We start from the raw sequence: 18,603 nt of genomic DNA, 5'->3' as shown, positions 1-18,603 counted from the left end.
AAGATTAAAAACAGAAGGCAAATTAACAAACTCCTCACCTCTGCAGTCGTGTTGTCACATGATCGACTACTTCCTCTTTGCTGTTTGCTGACTCCTCTCACCATGTTGTTCATCTTCATCTCCCTTTTCCTCACTGGGTTCCTCTTTATCCTCGGGCATTTCCATTTGTCCCAAATCCTGCACATCTTCCACACTCGACTCCTTTTGAAAAAATTTAAGCATAGTTTTTTTTTTTTGTTTAAGTCATAGCCACAAGTCACATAACTGCTTTCACAAGGGTTTGACAAATTTTCTGTTTACCTGTGATTCAGAAAAACGATCCTCATCTGAATTCCTAAACCCTTCTGGGGCTTCCATAAGGATCTCGAGGCCGTCTGCCACCTCCTCCTCATCACTGCTAAGTGAGACAGAAAATAGACTTATGTGACAACGAAAAACACTTGAGTGAAATATACACACATCAGTCAAAGTCCCCTAACATGCCATTTTCCTGCATTTCTCCCCATAAGTCACTTTCATGTTGGAGGAATCATCTTATTACACACTCACACAAAATGATGCAGCTTTTACAGTTATGTCTCTTTGTAATAAAACAGTCACTTCGAACAGAGGCTCTGGCCCAGGGGCCCAAATTTAACAGATATGGTGTTAAATTGTCAATTCACTGTCCTTTAATCCTCACACAACCACTGCTGTAGTCATATAACCATCTTGAGTAGCTGAGTCAGAAAAATAATTCACATTAGCTGCATTAAGTCCTAATCTTTTAAATTTATAAAAAAAAAAAAAATACTTATTTAGTTACTTGTTTATACTTTTACTACTGTTTTTTGGGATGGGAAATGGAAACTAGCTTAATTAAGTTTATTAGTCATATGAAATGAGAATGGAATTTGACTTATATGAATATATGTTAATATGAAATATGTAGCATAAAGGCTCAGGGAGCAGGCAATAATAATCATTAGAACACAATAACAACAAATGTTTCTGTCCAGACAAAAAACTACCCAACAAACACAACACTGACCTTCCTCCAGAGTAGAAATCCTCCCCATCCTTTTGCTCTTCCTCTGTTTTCTCTTGCTTCTTTTTGTTTTGGTCCTCTTCGTGTTGCCTGTCCACCTCTTCTTTTCCTCCTTCATTTTCCTCCTGTTGTTCATCTGCCTCCCCCTCCTCATCATCTTCATCAAGGTCAGAGCAGTTGAGAAAGTCAAAACTTTCAAGGGCTGTCTCAACTTCCTGGGTGAAACTGGAGGAAGTAGGAAAAGGAACCTACGGAAAAACAAATGTGAGTGTTAAAAATATCTTTATCGACACATTAGGCTTTGCAGAAATGCCAGATATGCTTGTTCTTGAACTCACCATTGGAGTGTCCTCTGGTTGTTTTAGCTCCTGGGTGGACTGATGTGGCTGACTGTGCTTGTCTGATGCTTCTACCTGGTGTCCACCTGCTACTTCAGTGGTGCTGTCCCCTGTCTCTGCTTCAGCCTGTACAGACGAGTCCTCACTTGGAGCATCCTTTACCTCCTCTGCTGAAACACACACTTGTGGGATACCACTTTCAGACACATCGGCTCTGTCCACCGACAACACAGGAGGTACAGGTGAGACGTCAGGTAATGAGCAGCTCAGGTCTGCTGAGGTTTCAGAGAGGTCAGCTGACGCTCTGTCAGTCACAGTACAGTCTGGGCTGCTCTCACTCACATGGCTGTGAGAGCAGGATGTCTGCAGATGGCCGTTTGGCACTGCATCTGTCTGAGAGAAGACCTCCCCGGCTTCTGTCTCGTCCTCTTCTTGGTTTGACGAAAGGGATGGCGTTGACGCGCTGGACTTGTGCGGAGTGAATGACAGCTGACTGGTAAGAGTGGTTTGCAGCATGTTGGAGGCCGTCAGCCTCTGAGCGTGGTGAGCCAGAGCTGGACTGGAGGAGTCATCAGAGGACTCAGAGGAGTTGGACCAGACTGTCCCATTCTCCATTTCTCCCTGTCTCTTCAGTAGAGACTAGAAAGGAAACACAGAGAAAATTAATTAGACTAATTATCACCGTTAAATCTACACATAGCAGGACATCACTACAGGCTTTGTGTGCATATTGGTTATCAAATTACATCCAGAAAAAGCAATACAACAGACAAGTTCATTGATCCGATGGTCCTCACGCTGTGGGGTCACAGAAGCACTGAGCTGGGGACAACCACGTAGAGTGGAACTAACGTCAAATGAAATCTGTTTCATGTGGGTCTAATAACAAGTAAGATTGTTGTCATGCTCGCTATTCAAGCAACAAAATGAAATGTTACGTGCAATGGACAGGCAAAAAAAGAAAATGGTGAGGTTCAGTAAGCTGTGAGTCTTGACTAAAGTCAAGAAAATCTGACGTCTATCACGCTCTCAGGTTTGCTGTCAAAGTAATGGCAAAGGCCTTAACTTGCACCACGGTCATGTTGTTTCCATGTAATAATGTTCATTTAGCATCATTTTATAGCTAATTTTGTGAATGGTTAACAAAAGAATTGTTGGTTTACGGGGACAGAAGTGGGATATGAAACTTTTTCTGCTTATTTCAGAAATAAATCACATTTTTTTTTATAATTTATCAAACACTACAAATGTTTGCTAAGTGGAGCTTTAGACTGTCACAGTGTGCTATATTTGCTGGATCATAATATGAACTGAATATATTAGTTTGTAGCCTCTTTACACACTAAAATATATGGGCAAAGCTAATATTTCATTTTGGGCTAGTAAAAAAAGTCATTAATCACTGACAAACAAAGTAATCACTTATTAAGTGATAAAACTCTTACAAATAACCATATATACAGTACCATCTACCAGAGGAAATAGATGTTTAGTAACAAACTTTAAATCTAATGTTTAAAGTTTGTTACTTCACAATTAAAAATAAAATGAATGACACATTGATTTTGCGGCTGACAAAATGTCCGTAATAGCTTTTCTTGGTTTTGATTTGATTAAACATGATCAGGCTTCTTCTGTTAGGATCCTGGATTTGATTACAGATCATTCAAAATACAAAACATTTTTAAAAACACATTTGTAGACTTTTGTCATATGTTGATTACTTTTGCTTAATAAATTATTATTGTTATTTCTCTGAATTTCTTTTTTTTTTTTAGTTTGATCTCTACAAACTATACTATAGCTACAACTACGTCCCAACACACCGACTGTACGGAGGTGAATCGGGGAGCTGTGCGGCGGAATTCAAAACGTAAGGATGCCGTCCTGTCCTTGGCGACATCGTGGAACGCCTCCAGCAGTGAGCAGTTCTGTCTGGGCCTGCCGTGAGGCATGCTCTTCAGCGAGGTGAGGAAGAGGAGGGACATATTGGAGCGCTACTCAACCACTATTAAACAGCTACAAGGACCACAGTTTCGTTCATACATACTGCTGCTGTCATACAACCCACGGCTGCTATCATTCATTCTCCTCACGTCAGGTACACCACTCCCGCAACCACATGTCCTCACACACAGTCCTCTGTGAACATCCTCACACACATCAGTGCTACCGCTACAGACAAAGCAGTTGGGGAGCAGCTGAAATAGAACAGGCCAGTGAAATGACAGTAATAATAGCCATCAGTGAGATAAATGGCAAATATACAGTGTATATTTATATATATATGTAGCAAAAATAAAGACTTAAGTGTGTTTGATTTACAAGGCTGTTACAAACCTCTACACATACCTACAAATTATGAACCAGGGGCTGGTTTCACAAAGATATTTTAGACTTGTCTGTAGTGTTAGACACATATCAAGTTAGACAGTTATACAAAAATAAATGCTTATTTTAAGGCTTCTCAGCTCTGCTACAGATTTTTTACATTTTTTTTTTATTACACTCGTGGGTTTTCCCAGTGAGATCACTATAAATTTTTTTGCCACACAGAATGGAGCGGTCTGTTGTAGTTTGCACGATCAGCCATGTTTTTTAGTTAAAATATATAGTATAGTAAAAATATCAAAAAAGAAGGTTAAATTTACCCAGAATATAAAGCAAATTAGTTTTGCTTAAAATAGTCTGTAATTAAATTTGTGTATGGATGAATTTAGATTTCTATGTGAAGAAAGGTCTAAACCACAGTCAGTCTGTCTTTGTGAAACTGCCCACAGTTGTGTAACAGCAGGTGTGACGTTGCTATAAGTGGAAAATGCTGAGGCTGAATATCTGTTTTAATGCGACTCACATAGAACACCTGCTCCCGCATAGAGGGCGTGTCAGGGGGACTCTGATTGGACAGCAGCCGTTTAGAAACTGTACTGGTGGATGATGTCTGGTCATCCTTATCAAATGGACTGAAAGAGGAAGGGGGAAAAAATCCGGACAAAAAGTGTGAGACAGGGCAAAAGACACTTGAATAAACATTAAAACTGTAAAAATTACAAGGATAAAAGATGCAGAGGCCATGAGAGGTGTGTGCTACAGGTTAAAGTACCTCCAGGTGACCTCCAAGTTTAGCTTCACCGTCCCGAGGTCATTAATGTCCACGGCGAGCGTCTGGGGGAGTGGGCAGAACAGGTCGAGCATTTCACAGGATACACTGCCCACCACCACGTGATTGGCCAGGCTCTTCAGCTCCGTCACCTTGACAACCAAAACAGATACCAGTGAAACAAGGATGAGGAGAAACCATGGGAATTCAACAAAGATGGTAATTAGCTAAAGCCAGTGACCACAGTCACATTGTGGAGAAATTTTGTCAGTGTACTAAGTTAAAGGATATGTTTGGTGATAGAACAGAAGAACAGAACAGAACAAATCCTACGAAAAGACCAAAACCAACAATGAACTGATCCATCTAATAAGCCAGCACAAGATTATTCCTCTGTGCCATAGACCATTGTCCAAAAATTATTAAAAACAGATGACTGAGCCTCGTAACTGCACTGTGACATTTTTCTGTTACACTAAACACACACACTGTAGTTTATTTTGAGTTTATTTCATATACACCATCCTAGAGCAGTAAATACTCACTGAAGAACCAAATGTGCATTAATCTGTAGATGAAAACAATAACAAATGCACCTTTTATTTCTGTTTAAATAACATTTGATAAAGACTACAGTGCCAAGCTGTTTATGAGAATAACACAACCTCTTTTTAAAAAAAACATGAAACTGGGTATGTCACCAGCATGGGCGGGCTGGGGTTGAAATTCAGCCCGGGAGCTTGGTTTGGAGAGGCCTTTTACCCGATCGCACAACGGATGTAAGTGGAACTGTGATTTTAAGATGAATACTTTATTTGCAAAATAAAAACAATCTAATGATATACATGATATACAGTAAGTAGAGCATACTAAAGTAAGCTACATATGCTCACACATATTATGCATACTCAAACACTATGTTTATTTAAAAATTCAAACTAGTGTGTGTGCGTGTGCGCGGAGAACAGAGGCAAAAAGACTGGCAAAATTCTGTTCAATTTCTGCTTTATTTGGTAGCATGAAAACATGGAAAAGAACATGCTTTGTGTATTACTTGCATGTGGTTTTGCTCAAATAAAAGCAATTAAGTGTGTGTGTGTCTGTGGCTTCTTTCTTAATTTACCTGGCCCGTCTTTCTTGTTTTCTTTTGACAGTTTGATGACTGACTGAGCGGCTGAGCCAATCACATTTCAGTAGAAACCCAGGACAGAATTAGGATAAAGTTTATAATTAAATAGAAAATGCTTCATTATCAAATTTTTTTCAGAAAAATCTTAAATAAAAAGTGCACGCAAACCAGTAAATTGTAAATTAAAACAAAAGTATTGTTGAGAAACTATAATACAAAAATTAAATTAAAATTCTCAACAACAAAAACAACAACTGGTCAAAATATAAATAATAGTGTTTCCACTATACCTGACTAGCTATTTACAAATCCCACATTTTGCTGTTGTCTCGTTTTCGACTCGTCTTCCTCTCTGCCATTCTTCTGTTGTATTTTCTCCCTGTGCTGATGAACCTGAGCCGGCAACTTGTTTGCTTTGCGCGTCTAAGTCACATCACGTGACTCACGTGACGGCGCAACATCTAGGGGGGAGGGGGAGCAAAGTGAGCCTGCTCTGCGCTGACACAGGAGCAGCGAATACGGCGACCTTGCTGTTTCCTCTTTGCTGAAACTGCAGCATTGCAAACAAGAGCGGGGCTTAAAGTAAAGAATCGATCTCACCAGGCTAGTATCAGTCCAATACCAATACCAACTTGGTATCGATACGACAGATATTTGGATCGATCTGCCCACCACTACACGACAGTCCCTGAGTCCGACCCGACTAGCTCGACCCTGTGCGACCGCAACACACAGCGAGCGCTCATACCTGAAGGTCAGTTCCTGACAAACTATAACACCACAGCACTTGAAATAATAATTTTTTATTGAAGACATACTACATAAGAAATAAAGCCAAAAAAATCCACCAAAACTCATCTTAAAAGTTAACGTTATGACTCTAAAATGATGTTAAGAATTTTTTTCCAAGAAATTGTTAAATAAATTTTCATGCTTTACTATACAATGACATTTTTTATGACATTTTGAGGTCTTACTAAAATATGACTTTTTTTGGCATTTTTTGACGCCTCACTATAGTATAATGTTTTTTATGACATTTTGAGGTCTTACAAAAAAATGACTTTCTTGGCGTTTTTTCACGCCTTATGGCCGTATGACGTTTTTAATGACATTTTGAGGTCTTACAAAAAAAATTTTTTGACTTTTTTTTTCCGATTTTGACGCCTTACTATACTATGACCATTTTTATGACATTTTGAGGTCAAAAAATGTTTTGACTTTTTTTTGTCCGATTTTGACGCCTTACTATACTATGACGTTTTTTATGACATTTTGAGGTCAAAAAAATTTTTGACTTTTTTTGTTCGATTTTGACGCTTTACTATACTATGACGTTTTTTATGACATTTTGAGGTCAAAAAAAATTTTGACTTTTTTTGTCCGATTTTGATGCTTTACTATACTATGACATTTTTTATGACATTTTGAGGTCAAAAAAATTTTTGACTTTTTTTGTTCGATTTTGACGCTTTACTATACTATGACGTTTTTTATGACATTTTGAGGTCAAAAAAATTTTTGACTTTTTTTGTCGGATTTTGACGCCTTACTATACTATGACGTTTTTGATGACATTTTGAGGTCAAAAATTTTTTTGACTTTTTTTGGAATTTTTTGACGCCTTACTATACTATGACGTTTTTTATGACATTTTGAGGTCAAAAAATTTTTGACTTTTTTTGTCCGATTTTGACGCATAACTATACTATGACCATTTTTATGACATTTTGAGGTCAAAAAATTTTTTGACTTTTTTTGTCCGATTTTGACGCATTACTATACTATGACCATTTTTATGACATTTTGAGGTCAAAAAATTTTTTGACTTTTTTTGTCCGATTTTGACGCCTTACTACACTATGACCATTTTTATGACATTTTGAGGTCAAAAAATTTTTTGCCTTTTTTTGGAATTTTTTGACGCCTTACTATACTATGACGTTTTTTATGACATTTTGAGGTCAAAAAATGTTTGACATTTTTTGTCCGATTTTGACGCCTTACTATACTATGACGTTTTTTATGACATTTTGAGGTCAAAAAATTTTTTGACTTTTTTTGTTCGATTTTGACGCTTTACTATACTATGACGTTTTTTATGACATTTTGAGGTCAAAAAAAAATTTGACTTTTTTTGTCCGATTTTGATGCTTTACTATACTATGACGTTTTTATGACATTTTGAGGTCAAAAAAAAATTTGACTTTTTTTGTCCGATTTTGACGCCTTACTATACTATGACGTTTTTTATGACATTTTGAGGTCAAAATTTTTTTTTACTTTTTTTGTCCGATTTTGACGCCTTACTACACTATGACGTTTTTTATGACATTTTGAGGTCAAAAAAAATTTTGACTTTTTTTGTCGGATTTTGACGCCTTACTATACTATGACGTTTTTGATGACATTTTGAGGTCAAAAATTTTTTTGACTTTTTTTGGAATTTTTTGACGCCTTACTATACTATGACGTTTTTTATGACATTTTGAGGTCAAAAAATTTTTGACTTTTTTTGTCCGATTTTGACGCATTACTATACTATGACCATTTTTATGACATTTTGAGGTCAAAAAAAATTTTGACTTTTTTTGTCCGATTTTGACGCCTTACTATACTATGATGTTTTTTATGACATTTTGAGGTCAAAAAAAATTGACTTTTTTTGTTCGATTTTGACGCTTTACTATACTATGACGTTTTTTATGACATTTTGAGGTCAAAAAAAATTTTGACTTTTTTTGTCCGATTTTGACGCCTTACTATACTATGACCATTTTTATGACATTTTGAGGTCAAATAATTTTTTGACTTTTTTTGTCCGATTTTGACGCCTTACTATACTATGATGTTTTTTTATGACATTTTGAGGTCAAAAAATGTTTTGACTTTTTTTGTCCAATTTTGACGCATTACTATACTATGACCATTTTTATGACATTTTGAGGTCAAAAAATTTTTTGACTTTTTTTGTCCGATTTTGACGCCTTACTATACTATGACCATTTTTATGACATTTTGAGGTCTTACAAAAAAATGACTTTTTTTGTCCGATTTTGACACCTTACTATACTATGATGTTTTTTATGACATTTTGAGGTCAAAAATCTTTTTGACTTTTTTTGCCCGAAAAAAACGCCTTACTATACTATGACGTTTTTTATGACATTTTGAGGTCAAAAAAAATTTTGACTTTTTTTGTCGGATTTTGACGCCTTACTATACTATGATGTTTTTGATGACATTTTGAGGTCAAAAAATGTTTTGACTTTTTTTGTCCGATTTTGACGCCTTACTACACTATGACCATTTTGATGACATTTTGAGGTCAAAAAATTTTTTGACTTTTTTTGTCCGATTTTGACGCCTTACTATACTATGACCATTTTTATGACATTTTGAGGTCAAATAATTTTTTGACTTTTTTTGTCCGATTTTGACGCCTTACTATACTATGACGTTTTTTATGACATTTTGAGGTCAAAAATTTTTTTGACTTTTTTTGTCCGATTTTGACGCCTTACTATACTATGACGTTTTTTATGACATTTTGAGGTCAAAATTTTTTTTGACTTTTTTTGTCCGATTTTGACGCATTACTATACTATAACCATTTTTATGACATTTTGAGGTCAAAAAATTTTTTGACTTTTTTTGTCCGATTTTGACGCCTTACTACACTATTACCATTTTTATGACATTTTGAGGTCAAAAAAATTTTTGACTTTTTTTGCCCGAAAAAAACGCCTTACTATACTATGAAGTTTTTTATGACATTTTGAGGTCAAAAAAAATTTTGACTTTTTTTGTCGGATTTTGACGCCTTACTACACTATGACGTTTTTGATGACATTTTGAGGTCAAAAATTTTTTTGACTTTTTTTGGAATTTTTTGACGCCTTACTATACTATGACGTTTTTTATGACATTTTGAGGTCAAAAATTTTTTTGACTTTTTTTGTCCGATTTTGACGCCTTACTATACTATGACGTTTTTTATGACATTTTGAGGTCAAAAAATTTTTTGACTTTTTTTGTTCGATTTTGACGCTTTACTATACTATGACGTTTTTTATGACATTTTGAGGTCAAAAAAAAATTTGACTTTTTTTGTCCGATTTTGATGCTTTACTATACTATGACGTTTTTATGACATTTTGAGGTCAAAAAAAAATTTGACTTTTTTTGTCCGATTTTGACGCCTTACTATACTATGACGTTTTTTATGACATTTTGAGGTCAAAAATTTTTTTTACTTTTTTTGTCCGATTTTGACGCCTTACTACACTATGACGTTTTTTATGACATTTTGAGGTCAAAAAAAATTTTGACTTTTTTTGTCGGATTTTGACGCCTTACTATACTATGACGTTTTTGATGACATTTTGAGGTCAAAAATTTTTTTGACTTTTTTTGGAATTTTTTGACGCCTTACTATACTATGACGTTTTTTATGACATTTTGAGGTCAAAAAATTTTTGACTTTTTTTGTCCGATTTTGACGCATTACTATACTATGACCATTTTTATGACATTTTGAGGTCAAAAAAAATTTTGACTTTTTTTGTCCGATTTTGACGCCTTACTATACTATGATGTTTTTTATGACATTTTGAGGTCAAAAAAAATTGACTTTTTTTGTTCGATTTTGACGCTTTACTATACTATGACGTTTTTTATGACATTTTGAGGTCAAAAAAAATTTTGACTTTTTTTGTCCGATTTTGACGCCTTACTATACTATGACCATTTTTATGACATTTTGAGGTCAAATAATTTTTTGACTTTTTTTGTCCGATTTTGACGCCTTACTATACTATGATGTTTTTTTATGACATTTTGAGGTCAAAAAATGTTTTGACTTTTTTTGTCCAATTTTGACGCATTACTATACTATGACCATTTTTATGACATTTTGAGGTCAAAAAATTTTTTGACTTTTTTTGTCCGATTTTGACGCCTTACTATACTATGACCATTTTTATGACATTTTGAGGTCTTACAAAAAAATGACTTTTTTTGTCCGATTTTGACACCTTACTATACTATGATGTTTTTTATGACATTTTGAGGTCAAAAATCTTTTTGACTTTTTTTGCCCGAAAAAAACGCCTTACTATACTATGACGTTTTTTATGACATTTTGAGGTCAAAAAAAATTTTGACTTTTTTTGTCGGATTTTGACGCCTTACTATACTATGATGTTTTTGATGACATTTTGAGGTCAAAAAATGTTTTGACTTTTTTTGTCCGATTTTGACGCCTTACTACACTATGACCATTTTGATGACATTTTGAGGTCAAAAAATTTTTTGACTTTTTTTGTCCGATTTTGACGCCTTACTATACTATGACCATTTTTATGACATTTTGAGGTCAAATAATTTTTTGACTTTTTTTGTCCGATTTTGACGCCTTACTATACTATGACGTTTTTTATGACATTTTGAGGTCAAAAATTTTTTTGACTTTTTTTGTCCGATTTTGACGCCTTACTATACTATGACGTTTTTTATGACATTTTGAGGTCAAAATTTTTTTTGACTTTTTTTGTCCGATTTTGACGCATTACTATACTATAACCATTTTTATGACATTTTGAGGTCAAAAAATTTTTTGACTTTTTTTGTCCGATTTTGACGCCTTACTACACTATTACCATTTTTATGACATTTTGAGGTCAAAAAAATTTTTGACTTTTTTTGCCCGAAAAAAACGCCTTACTATACTATGAAGTTTTTTATGACATTTTGAGGTCAAAAAAATTTTTGACTTTTTTTGTCGGATTTTGACGCCTTACTACACTATGACGTTTTTGATGACATTTTGAGGTCAAAAATTTTTTTGACTTTTTTTGGAATTTTTTGACGCCTTACTATACTATGACGTTTTTTATGACATTTTGAGGTCAAAAATTTTTTTGACTTTTTTTGTCCGATTTTGACGCCTTACTATACTATGACCATTTTTATGACATTTTGAGGTCAAAAAATGTTTTGACTTTTTTTGTCCGATTTTGACGCCTTACTATACTATGACGTTTTTTATGACATTTTGAGGTCAAAAATTTTTTTGACTTTTTTTGTTCGATTTTGACGCTTTACTATACTATGACGTTTTTTATGACATTTTGAGGTCAAAAAAAAATTTGACTTTTTTTGTCCGATTTTGACGCCTTACTATACTATGACGTTTTTTATGACATTTTGAGGTCAAAAATTTTTTTTACTTTTTTTGTCCGATTTTGACGCCTTACTACACTATGAAGTTTTTTATGACATTTTGAGGTCAAAAAAAATTTTGACTTTTTTTGTCGGATTTTGACGCCTTACTATACTATGACGTTTTTGATGACATTTTGAGGTCAAAAATTTTTTTGACTTTTTTTGGAATTTTTTGACGCCTTACTATACTATGACGTTTTTTATGACATTTTGAGGTCAAAAAATTTTTGACTTTTTTTGTCCGATTTTGACGCATTACTATACTATGACCATTTTTATGACATTTTGAGGTCAAAAAAAATTTTGACTTTTTTTGTCCGATTTTGACGCCTTACTATACTATGATGTTTTTTATGACATTTTGAGGTCAAAAAAAATTGACTTTTTTTGTTCGATTTTGACGCTTTACTATACTATGACGTTTTTTATGACATTTTGAGGTCAAAAAAAATTTTGACTTTTTTTGTCCGATTTTGACGCCTTACTATACTATGACCATTTTTATGACATTTTGAGGTCAAATAATTTTTTGACTTTTTTTGTCCGATTTTGACGCCTTACTATACTATGACGTTTTTTATGACATTTTGAGGTCAAAAAAATTTTTGACTTTTTTTGTTCGATTTTGACGCTTTACTATACTATGACGTTTTTTATGACATTTTGAGGTCAAAAAAAATTTTGACTTTTTTTGTCCGATTTTGATGCTTTACTATACTATGACATTTTTTATGACATTTTGAGGTCAAAAAAATTTTTGACTTTTTTTGTTCGATTTTGACGCTTTACTATACTATGACGTTTTTTATGACATTTTGAGGTCAAAAAAATTTTTGACTTTTTTTGTCGGATTTTGACGCCTTACTATACTATGACGTTTTTGATGACATTTTGAGGTCAAAAATTTTTTTGACTTTTTTTGGAATTTTTTGACGCCTTACTATACTATGACGTTTTTTATGACATTTTGAGGTCAAAAAATTTTTGACTTTTTTTGTCCGATTTTGACGCATAACTATACTATGACCATTTTTATGACATTTTGAGGTCAAAAAATTTTTTGACTTTTTTTGTCCGATTTTGACGCATTACTATACTATGACCATTTTTATGACATTTTGAGGTCAAAAAATTTTTTGACTTTTTTTGTCCGATTTTGACGCCTTACTACACTATGACCATTTTTATGACATTTTGAGGTCAAAAAATTTTTTGCCTTTTTTTGGAATTTTTTGACGCCTTACTATACTATGACGTTTTTTATGACATTTTGAGGTCAAAAAATGTTTGACATTTTTTGTCCGATTTTGACGCCTTACTATACTATGACGTTTTTTATGACATTTTGAGGTCAAAAAATTTTTTGACTTTTTTTGTTCGATTTTGACGCTTTACTATACTATGACGTTTTTTATGACATTTTGAGGTCAAAAAAAAATTTGACTTTTTTTGTCCGATTTTGATGCTTTACTATACTATGACGTTTTTATGACATTTTGAGGTCAAAAAAAAATTTGACTTTTTTTGTCCGATTTTGACGCCTTACTATACTATGACGTTTTTTATGACATTTTGAGGTCAAAAATTTTTTTTACTTTTTTTGTCCGATTTTGACGCCTTACTACACTATGACGTTTTTTATGACATTTTGAGGTCAAAAAAAATTTTGACTTTTTTTGTCGGATTTTGACGCCTTACTATACTATGACGTTTTTGATGACATTTTGAGGTCAAAAATTTTTTTGACTTTTTTTGGAATTTTTTGACGCCTTACTATACTATGACGTTTTTTATGACATTTTGAGGTCAAAAAATTTTTGACTTTTTTTGTCCGATTTTGACGCATTACTATACTATGACCATTTTTATGACATTTTGAGGTCAAAAAAAATTTTGACTTTTTTTGTCCGATTTTGACGCCTTACTATACTATGATGTTTTTTATGACATTTTGAGGTCAAAAAAAATTGACTTTTTTTGTTCGATTTTGACGCTTTACTATACTATGACGTTTTTTATGACATTTTGAGGTCAAAAAAAATTTTGACTTTTTTTGTCCGATTTTGACGCCTTACTATACTATGACCATTTTTATGACATTTTGAGGTCAAATAATTTTTTGACTTTTTTTGTCCGATTTTGACGCCTTACTATACTATGATGTTTTTTTATGACATTTTGAGGTCAAAAAATGTTTTGACTTTTTTTGTCCAATTTTGACGCATTACTATACTATGACCATTTTTATGACATTTTGAGGTCAAAAAATTTTTTGACTTTTTTTGTCCGATTTTGACGCCTTACTATACTATGACCATTTTTATGACATTTTGAGGTCTTACAAAAAAATGACTTTTTTTGTCCGATTTTGACACCTTACTATACTATGATGTTTTTTATGACATTTTGAGGTCAAAAATCTTTTTGACTTTTTTTGCCCGAAAAAAACGCCTTACTATACTATGACGTTTTTTATGACATTTTGAGGTCAAAAAAAATTTTGACTTTTTTTGTCGGATTTTGACGCCTTACTATACTATGATGTTTTTGATGACATTTTGAGGTCAAAAAATGTTTTGACTTTTTTTGTCCGATTTTGACGCCTTACTACACTATGACCATTTTGATGACATTTTGAGGTCAAAAAATTTTTTGACTTTTTTTGTCCGATTTTGACGCCTTACTATACTATGACCATTTTTATGACATTTTGAGGTCAAATAATTTTTTGACTTTTTTTGTCCGATTTTGACGCCTTACTATACTATGACGTTTTTTATGACATTTTGAGGTCAAAAATTTTTTTGACTTTTTTTGTCCGATTTTGACGCCTTACTATACTATGACGTTTTTTATGACATTTTGAGGTCAAAATTTTTTTTGACTTTTTTTGTCCGATTTTGACGCATTACTATACTATAACCATTTTTATGACATTTTGAGGTCAAAAAATTTTTTGACTTTTTTTGTCCGATTTTGACGCCTTACTACACTATTACCATTTTTATGACATTTTGAGGTCAAAAAAATTTTTGACTTTTTTTGCCCGAAAAAAACGCCTTACTATACTATGAAGTTTTTTATGACATTTTGAGGTCAAAAAAAATTTTGACTTTTTTTGTCGGATTTTGACGCCTTACTACACTATGACGTTTTTGATGACATTTTGAGGTCAAAAATTTTTTTGACTTTTTTTGGAATTTTTTGACGCCTTACTATACTATGACGTTTTTTATGACATTTTGAGGTCAAAAATTTTTTTGACTTTTTTTGTCCGATTTTGACGCCTTACTATACTATGACCATTTTTATGACATTTTGAGGTCAAAAAATGTTTTGACTTTTTTTGTCCGATTTTGACGCCTTACTATACTATGACGTTTTTTATGACATTTTGAGGTCAAAAATTTTTTTGACTTTTTTTGTTCGATTTTGACGCTTTACTATACTATGACGTTTTTTATGACATTTTGAGGTCAAAAAAAAATTTGACTTTTTTTGTCCGATTTTGACGCCTTACTATACTATGACGTTTTTTATGACATTTTGAGGTCAAAAATTTTTTTTACTTTTTTTGTCCGATTTTGACGCCTTACTACACTATGAAGTTTTTTATGACATTTTGAGGTCAAAAAAAATTTTGACTTTTTTTGTCGGATTTTGACGCCTTACTATACTATGACGTTTTTGATGACATTTTGAGGTCAAAAATTTTTTTGACTTTTTTTGGAATTTTTTGACGCCTTACTATACTATGACGTTTTTTATGACATTTTGAGGTCAAAAAATTTTTGACTTTTTTTGTCCGATTTTGACGCATTACTATACTATGACCATTTTTATGACATTTTGAGGTCAAAAAAAATTTTGACTTTTTTTGTCCGATTTTGACGCCTTACTATACTATGATGTTTTTTATGACATTTTGAGGTCAAAAAAAATTGACTTTTTTTGTTCGATTTTGACGCTTTACTATACTATGACGTTTTTTATGACATTTTGAGGTCAAAAAAAATTTTGACTTTTTTTGTCCGATTTTGACGCCTTACTATACTATGACCATTTTTATGACATTTTGAGGTCAAATAATTTTTTGACTTTTTTTGTCCGATTTTGACGCCTTACTATACTATGATGTTTTTTTATGACATTTTGAGGTCAAAAAATGTTTTGACTTTTTTTGTCCAATTTTGACGCATTACTATACTATGACCATTTTTATGACATTTTGAGGTCAAAAATTTTTTTGACTTTTTTTGTCCGATTTTGACGCCTTACTATACTATGACCATTTTTATGACATTTTGAGGTCTTACAAAAAAATGACTTTTTTTGTCCGATTTTGACACCTTACTATACTATGATGTTTTTTATGACATTTTGAGGTCAAAAATCTTTTTGACTTTTTTTGCCCGAAAAAAACGCCTTACTATACTATGACGTTTTTTATGACATTTTGAGGTCAAAAAAAATTTTGACTTTTTTTGTCGGATTTTGACGCCTTACTATACTATGATGTTTTTGATGACATTTTGAGGTCAAAAAATGTTTTGACTTTTTTTGTCCGATTTTGACGCCTTACTACACTATGACCATTTTGATGACATTTTGAGGTCAAAAAATTTTTTGACTTTTTTTGTCCGATTTTGACGCCTTACTATACTATGACCATTTTTATGACATTTTGAGGTCAAATAATTTTTTGACTTTTTTTGTCCGATTTTGACGCCTTACTATACTATGACGTTTTTTATGACATTTTGAGGTCAAAAATTTTTTTGACTTTTTTTGTCCGATTTTGACGCCTTACTATACTATGACGTTTTTTATGACATTTTGAGGTCAAAATTTTTTTTGACTTTTTTTGTCCGATTTTGACGCATTACTATACTATAACCATTTTTATGACATTTTGAGGTCAAAAAATTTTTTGACTTTTTTTGTCCGATTTTGACGCCTTACTACACTATTACCATTTTTATGACATTTTGAGGTCAAAAAAATTTTTGACTTTTTTTGCCCGAAAAAAACGCCTTACTATACTATGAAGTTTTTTATGACATTTTGAGGTCAAAAAAAATTTTGACTTTTTTTGTCGGATTTTGACGCCTTACTACACTATGACGTTTTTGATGACATTTTGAGGTCAAAAAATTTTTTGACTTTTTTTGGAATTTTTTGACGCCTTACTATACTATGACGTTTTTTATGACATTTTGAGGTCAAAAAATGTTTGACATTTTTTGTCCGATTTTGACGCCTTACTATACTATGACCATTTTTATGACATTTTGAGGTCAAAAAATGTTTTGACTTTTTTTGTCGGATTTTGACGCCTTACTATACTATGACGTTTTTTATGACATTTTGAGGTCAAAAATTTTTTTGACTTTTTTTGTTCGATTTTGACGCTTTACTATACTATGACGTTTTTTATGACATTTTGAGGTCAAAAAAAAATTTGACTTTTTTTGTCCGATTTTGACGCCTTACTATACTATGACGTTTTTTATGACATTTTGAGGTCAAAAATTTTTTTGACTTTTTTTGTTCGATTTTGACGCTTTACTATACTATGACCATTTTTATGACATTTTGAGGTCAAAAAATGTTTTGACTTTTTTTGTTCGATTTTGACGCTTTACTATACTATGACGTTTTTTATGACATTTTGAGGTCAAAAAATTTTTTGACTTTTTTTGTCGGATTTTGACGCCTTACTATACTATGATGTTTTTGATGACATTTTGAGGTCAAAAAATTTTTTGACTTTTTTTGTCCGATATTGACGCCTTACTATACTATGACCATTTTTATGATATTTTGAGGTCAAAAAATGTTTTTACTTTTTTTGGCCGATTTTGACGCCTTACTGTGCTATGACATTTTGAGGTCAAAAAATTTTTTGACTTTTTTTGTCCGATTTTGACGCTTTACTATACTATGACGTTTTTTATGACATTTTGAGGTCAAAAATTTTTTTTACTTTTTTTGTCCGATTTTGACGCCTTACTATACTATGATCATTTTTATGACATTTTGAGGTCAAAAAAAATTTTGACTTTTTTTGTCGGATTTTGACGCCTTACTACACTATGACCATTTTTATGACATTTTGAGGTCAAAAAATTTTTTGCCTTTTTTTGTCGGATTTTGACGCCTTACTATACTATGACCATTTTTATGACATTTTGAGGTCTTACAAAAAAATGACTTTTTTTGTCCGATTTTGACACCTTACTATACTATGATGTTTTTTATGACATTTTGAGGTCAAAAATCTTTTTGACTTTTTTTGCCCGAAAAAAAAACGCCTTACTATACTATGACGTTTTTTATGACATTTTGAGGTCAAAAAAATTTTTGACTTTTTTTGTCGGATTTTGACGCCTTACTATACTATGATGTTTTTGATGACATTTTGAGGTCAAAAAATGTTTTGACTTTTTTTGTCCGATTTTGACGCCTTACTACACTATGACCATTTTTATGACATTTTGAGGTCAAAAAATTTTTTGACTTTTTTTGTCCGATTTTGACGCCTTACTATACTATGACCATTTTTATGACATTTTGAGGTCAAATAATTTTTTGACTTTTTTTGTCCGATTTTGACGCCTTACTATACTATGACGTTTTTTATGACATTTTGAGGTCAAAAATTTTTTTCACTTTTTTTGTCCGATTTTGACGCATTACTATACTATAACCATTTTTATGACATTTTGAGGTCAAAAAATTTTTTGCCTTTTTTTGTCGGATTTTGACGCCTTACTACACTATT

The 18,603-nt window shown here is 32.4% G+C and overlaps 1 protein-coding gene across 1 annotated transcript in view; it reads right to left on the bottom strand.

Moving 5' to 3' along the window:
- The window catches only part of LOC121180642 (rho family-interacting cell polarization regulator 1-like), a gene marked incomplete at its 5' end in the record, with an annotated part of 44,032 nt that overhangs the window by 1,432 nt on the left and 23,997 nt on the right, over positions 1 to 18,603 (bottom strand). Inside the window, 6 exons of the mRNA XM_041036232.1 lie at positions 102 to 201; positions 301 to 397; positions 1,031 to 1,275; positions 1,366 to 2,004; positions 4,220 to 4,328; positions 4,469 to 4,617. Coding sequence (XP_040892166.1) covers positions 102 to 201; positions 301 to 397; positions 1,031 to 1,275; positions 1,366 to 2,004; positions 4,220 to 4,328; positions 4,469 to 4,617 — 1,339 coding nt within the window. The remainder of the gene's footprint in view (positions 1 to 101; positions 202 to 300; positions 398 to 1,030; positions 1,276 to 1,365; positions 2,005 to 4,219; positions 4,329 to 4,468; positions 4,618 to 18,603) is intronic.

The sequence above is a fragment of the Toxotes jaculatrix genome, chromosome 1 (genome assembly GCF_017976425.1).
Source record: "Toxotes jaculatrix isolate fToxJac2 chromosome 1, fToxJac2.pri, whole genome shotgun sequence".
NCBI classification, from domain to species: Eukaryota; Metazoa; Chordata; class Actinopteri; family Toxotidae; genus Toxotes; species Toxotes jaculatrix.
This window is presented reverse-complemented; position numbering and strand designations above follow the sequence as displayed.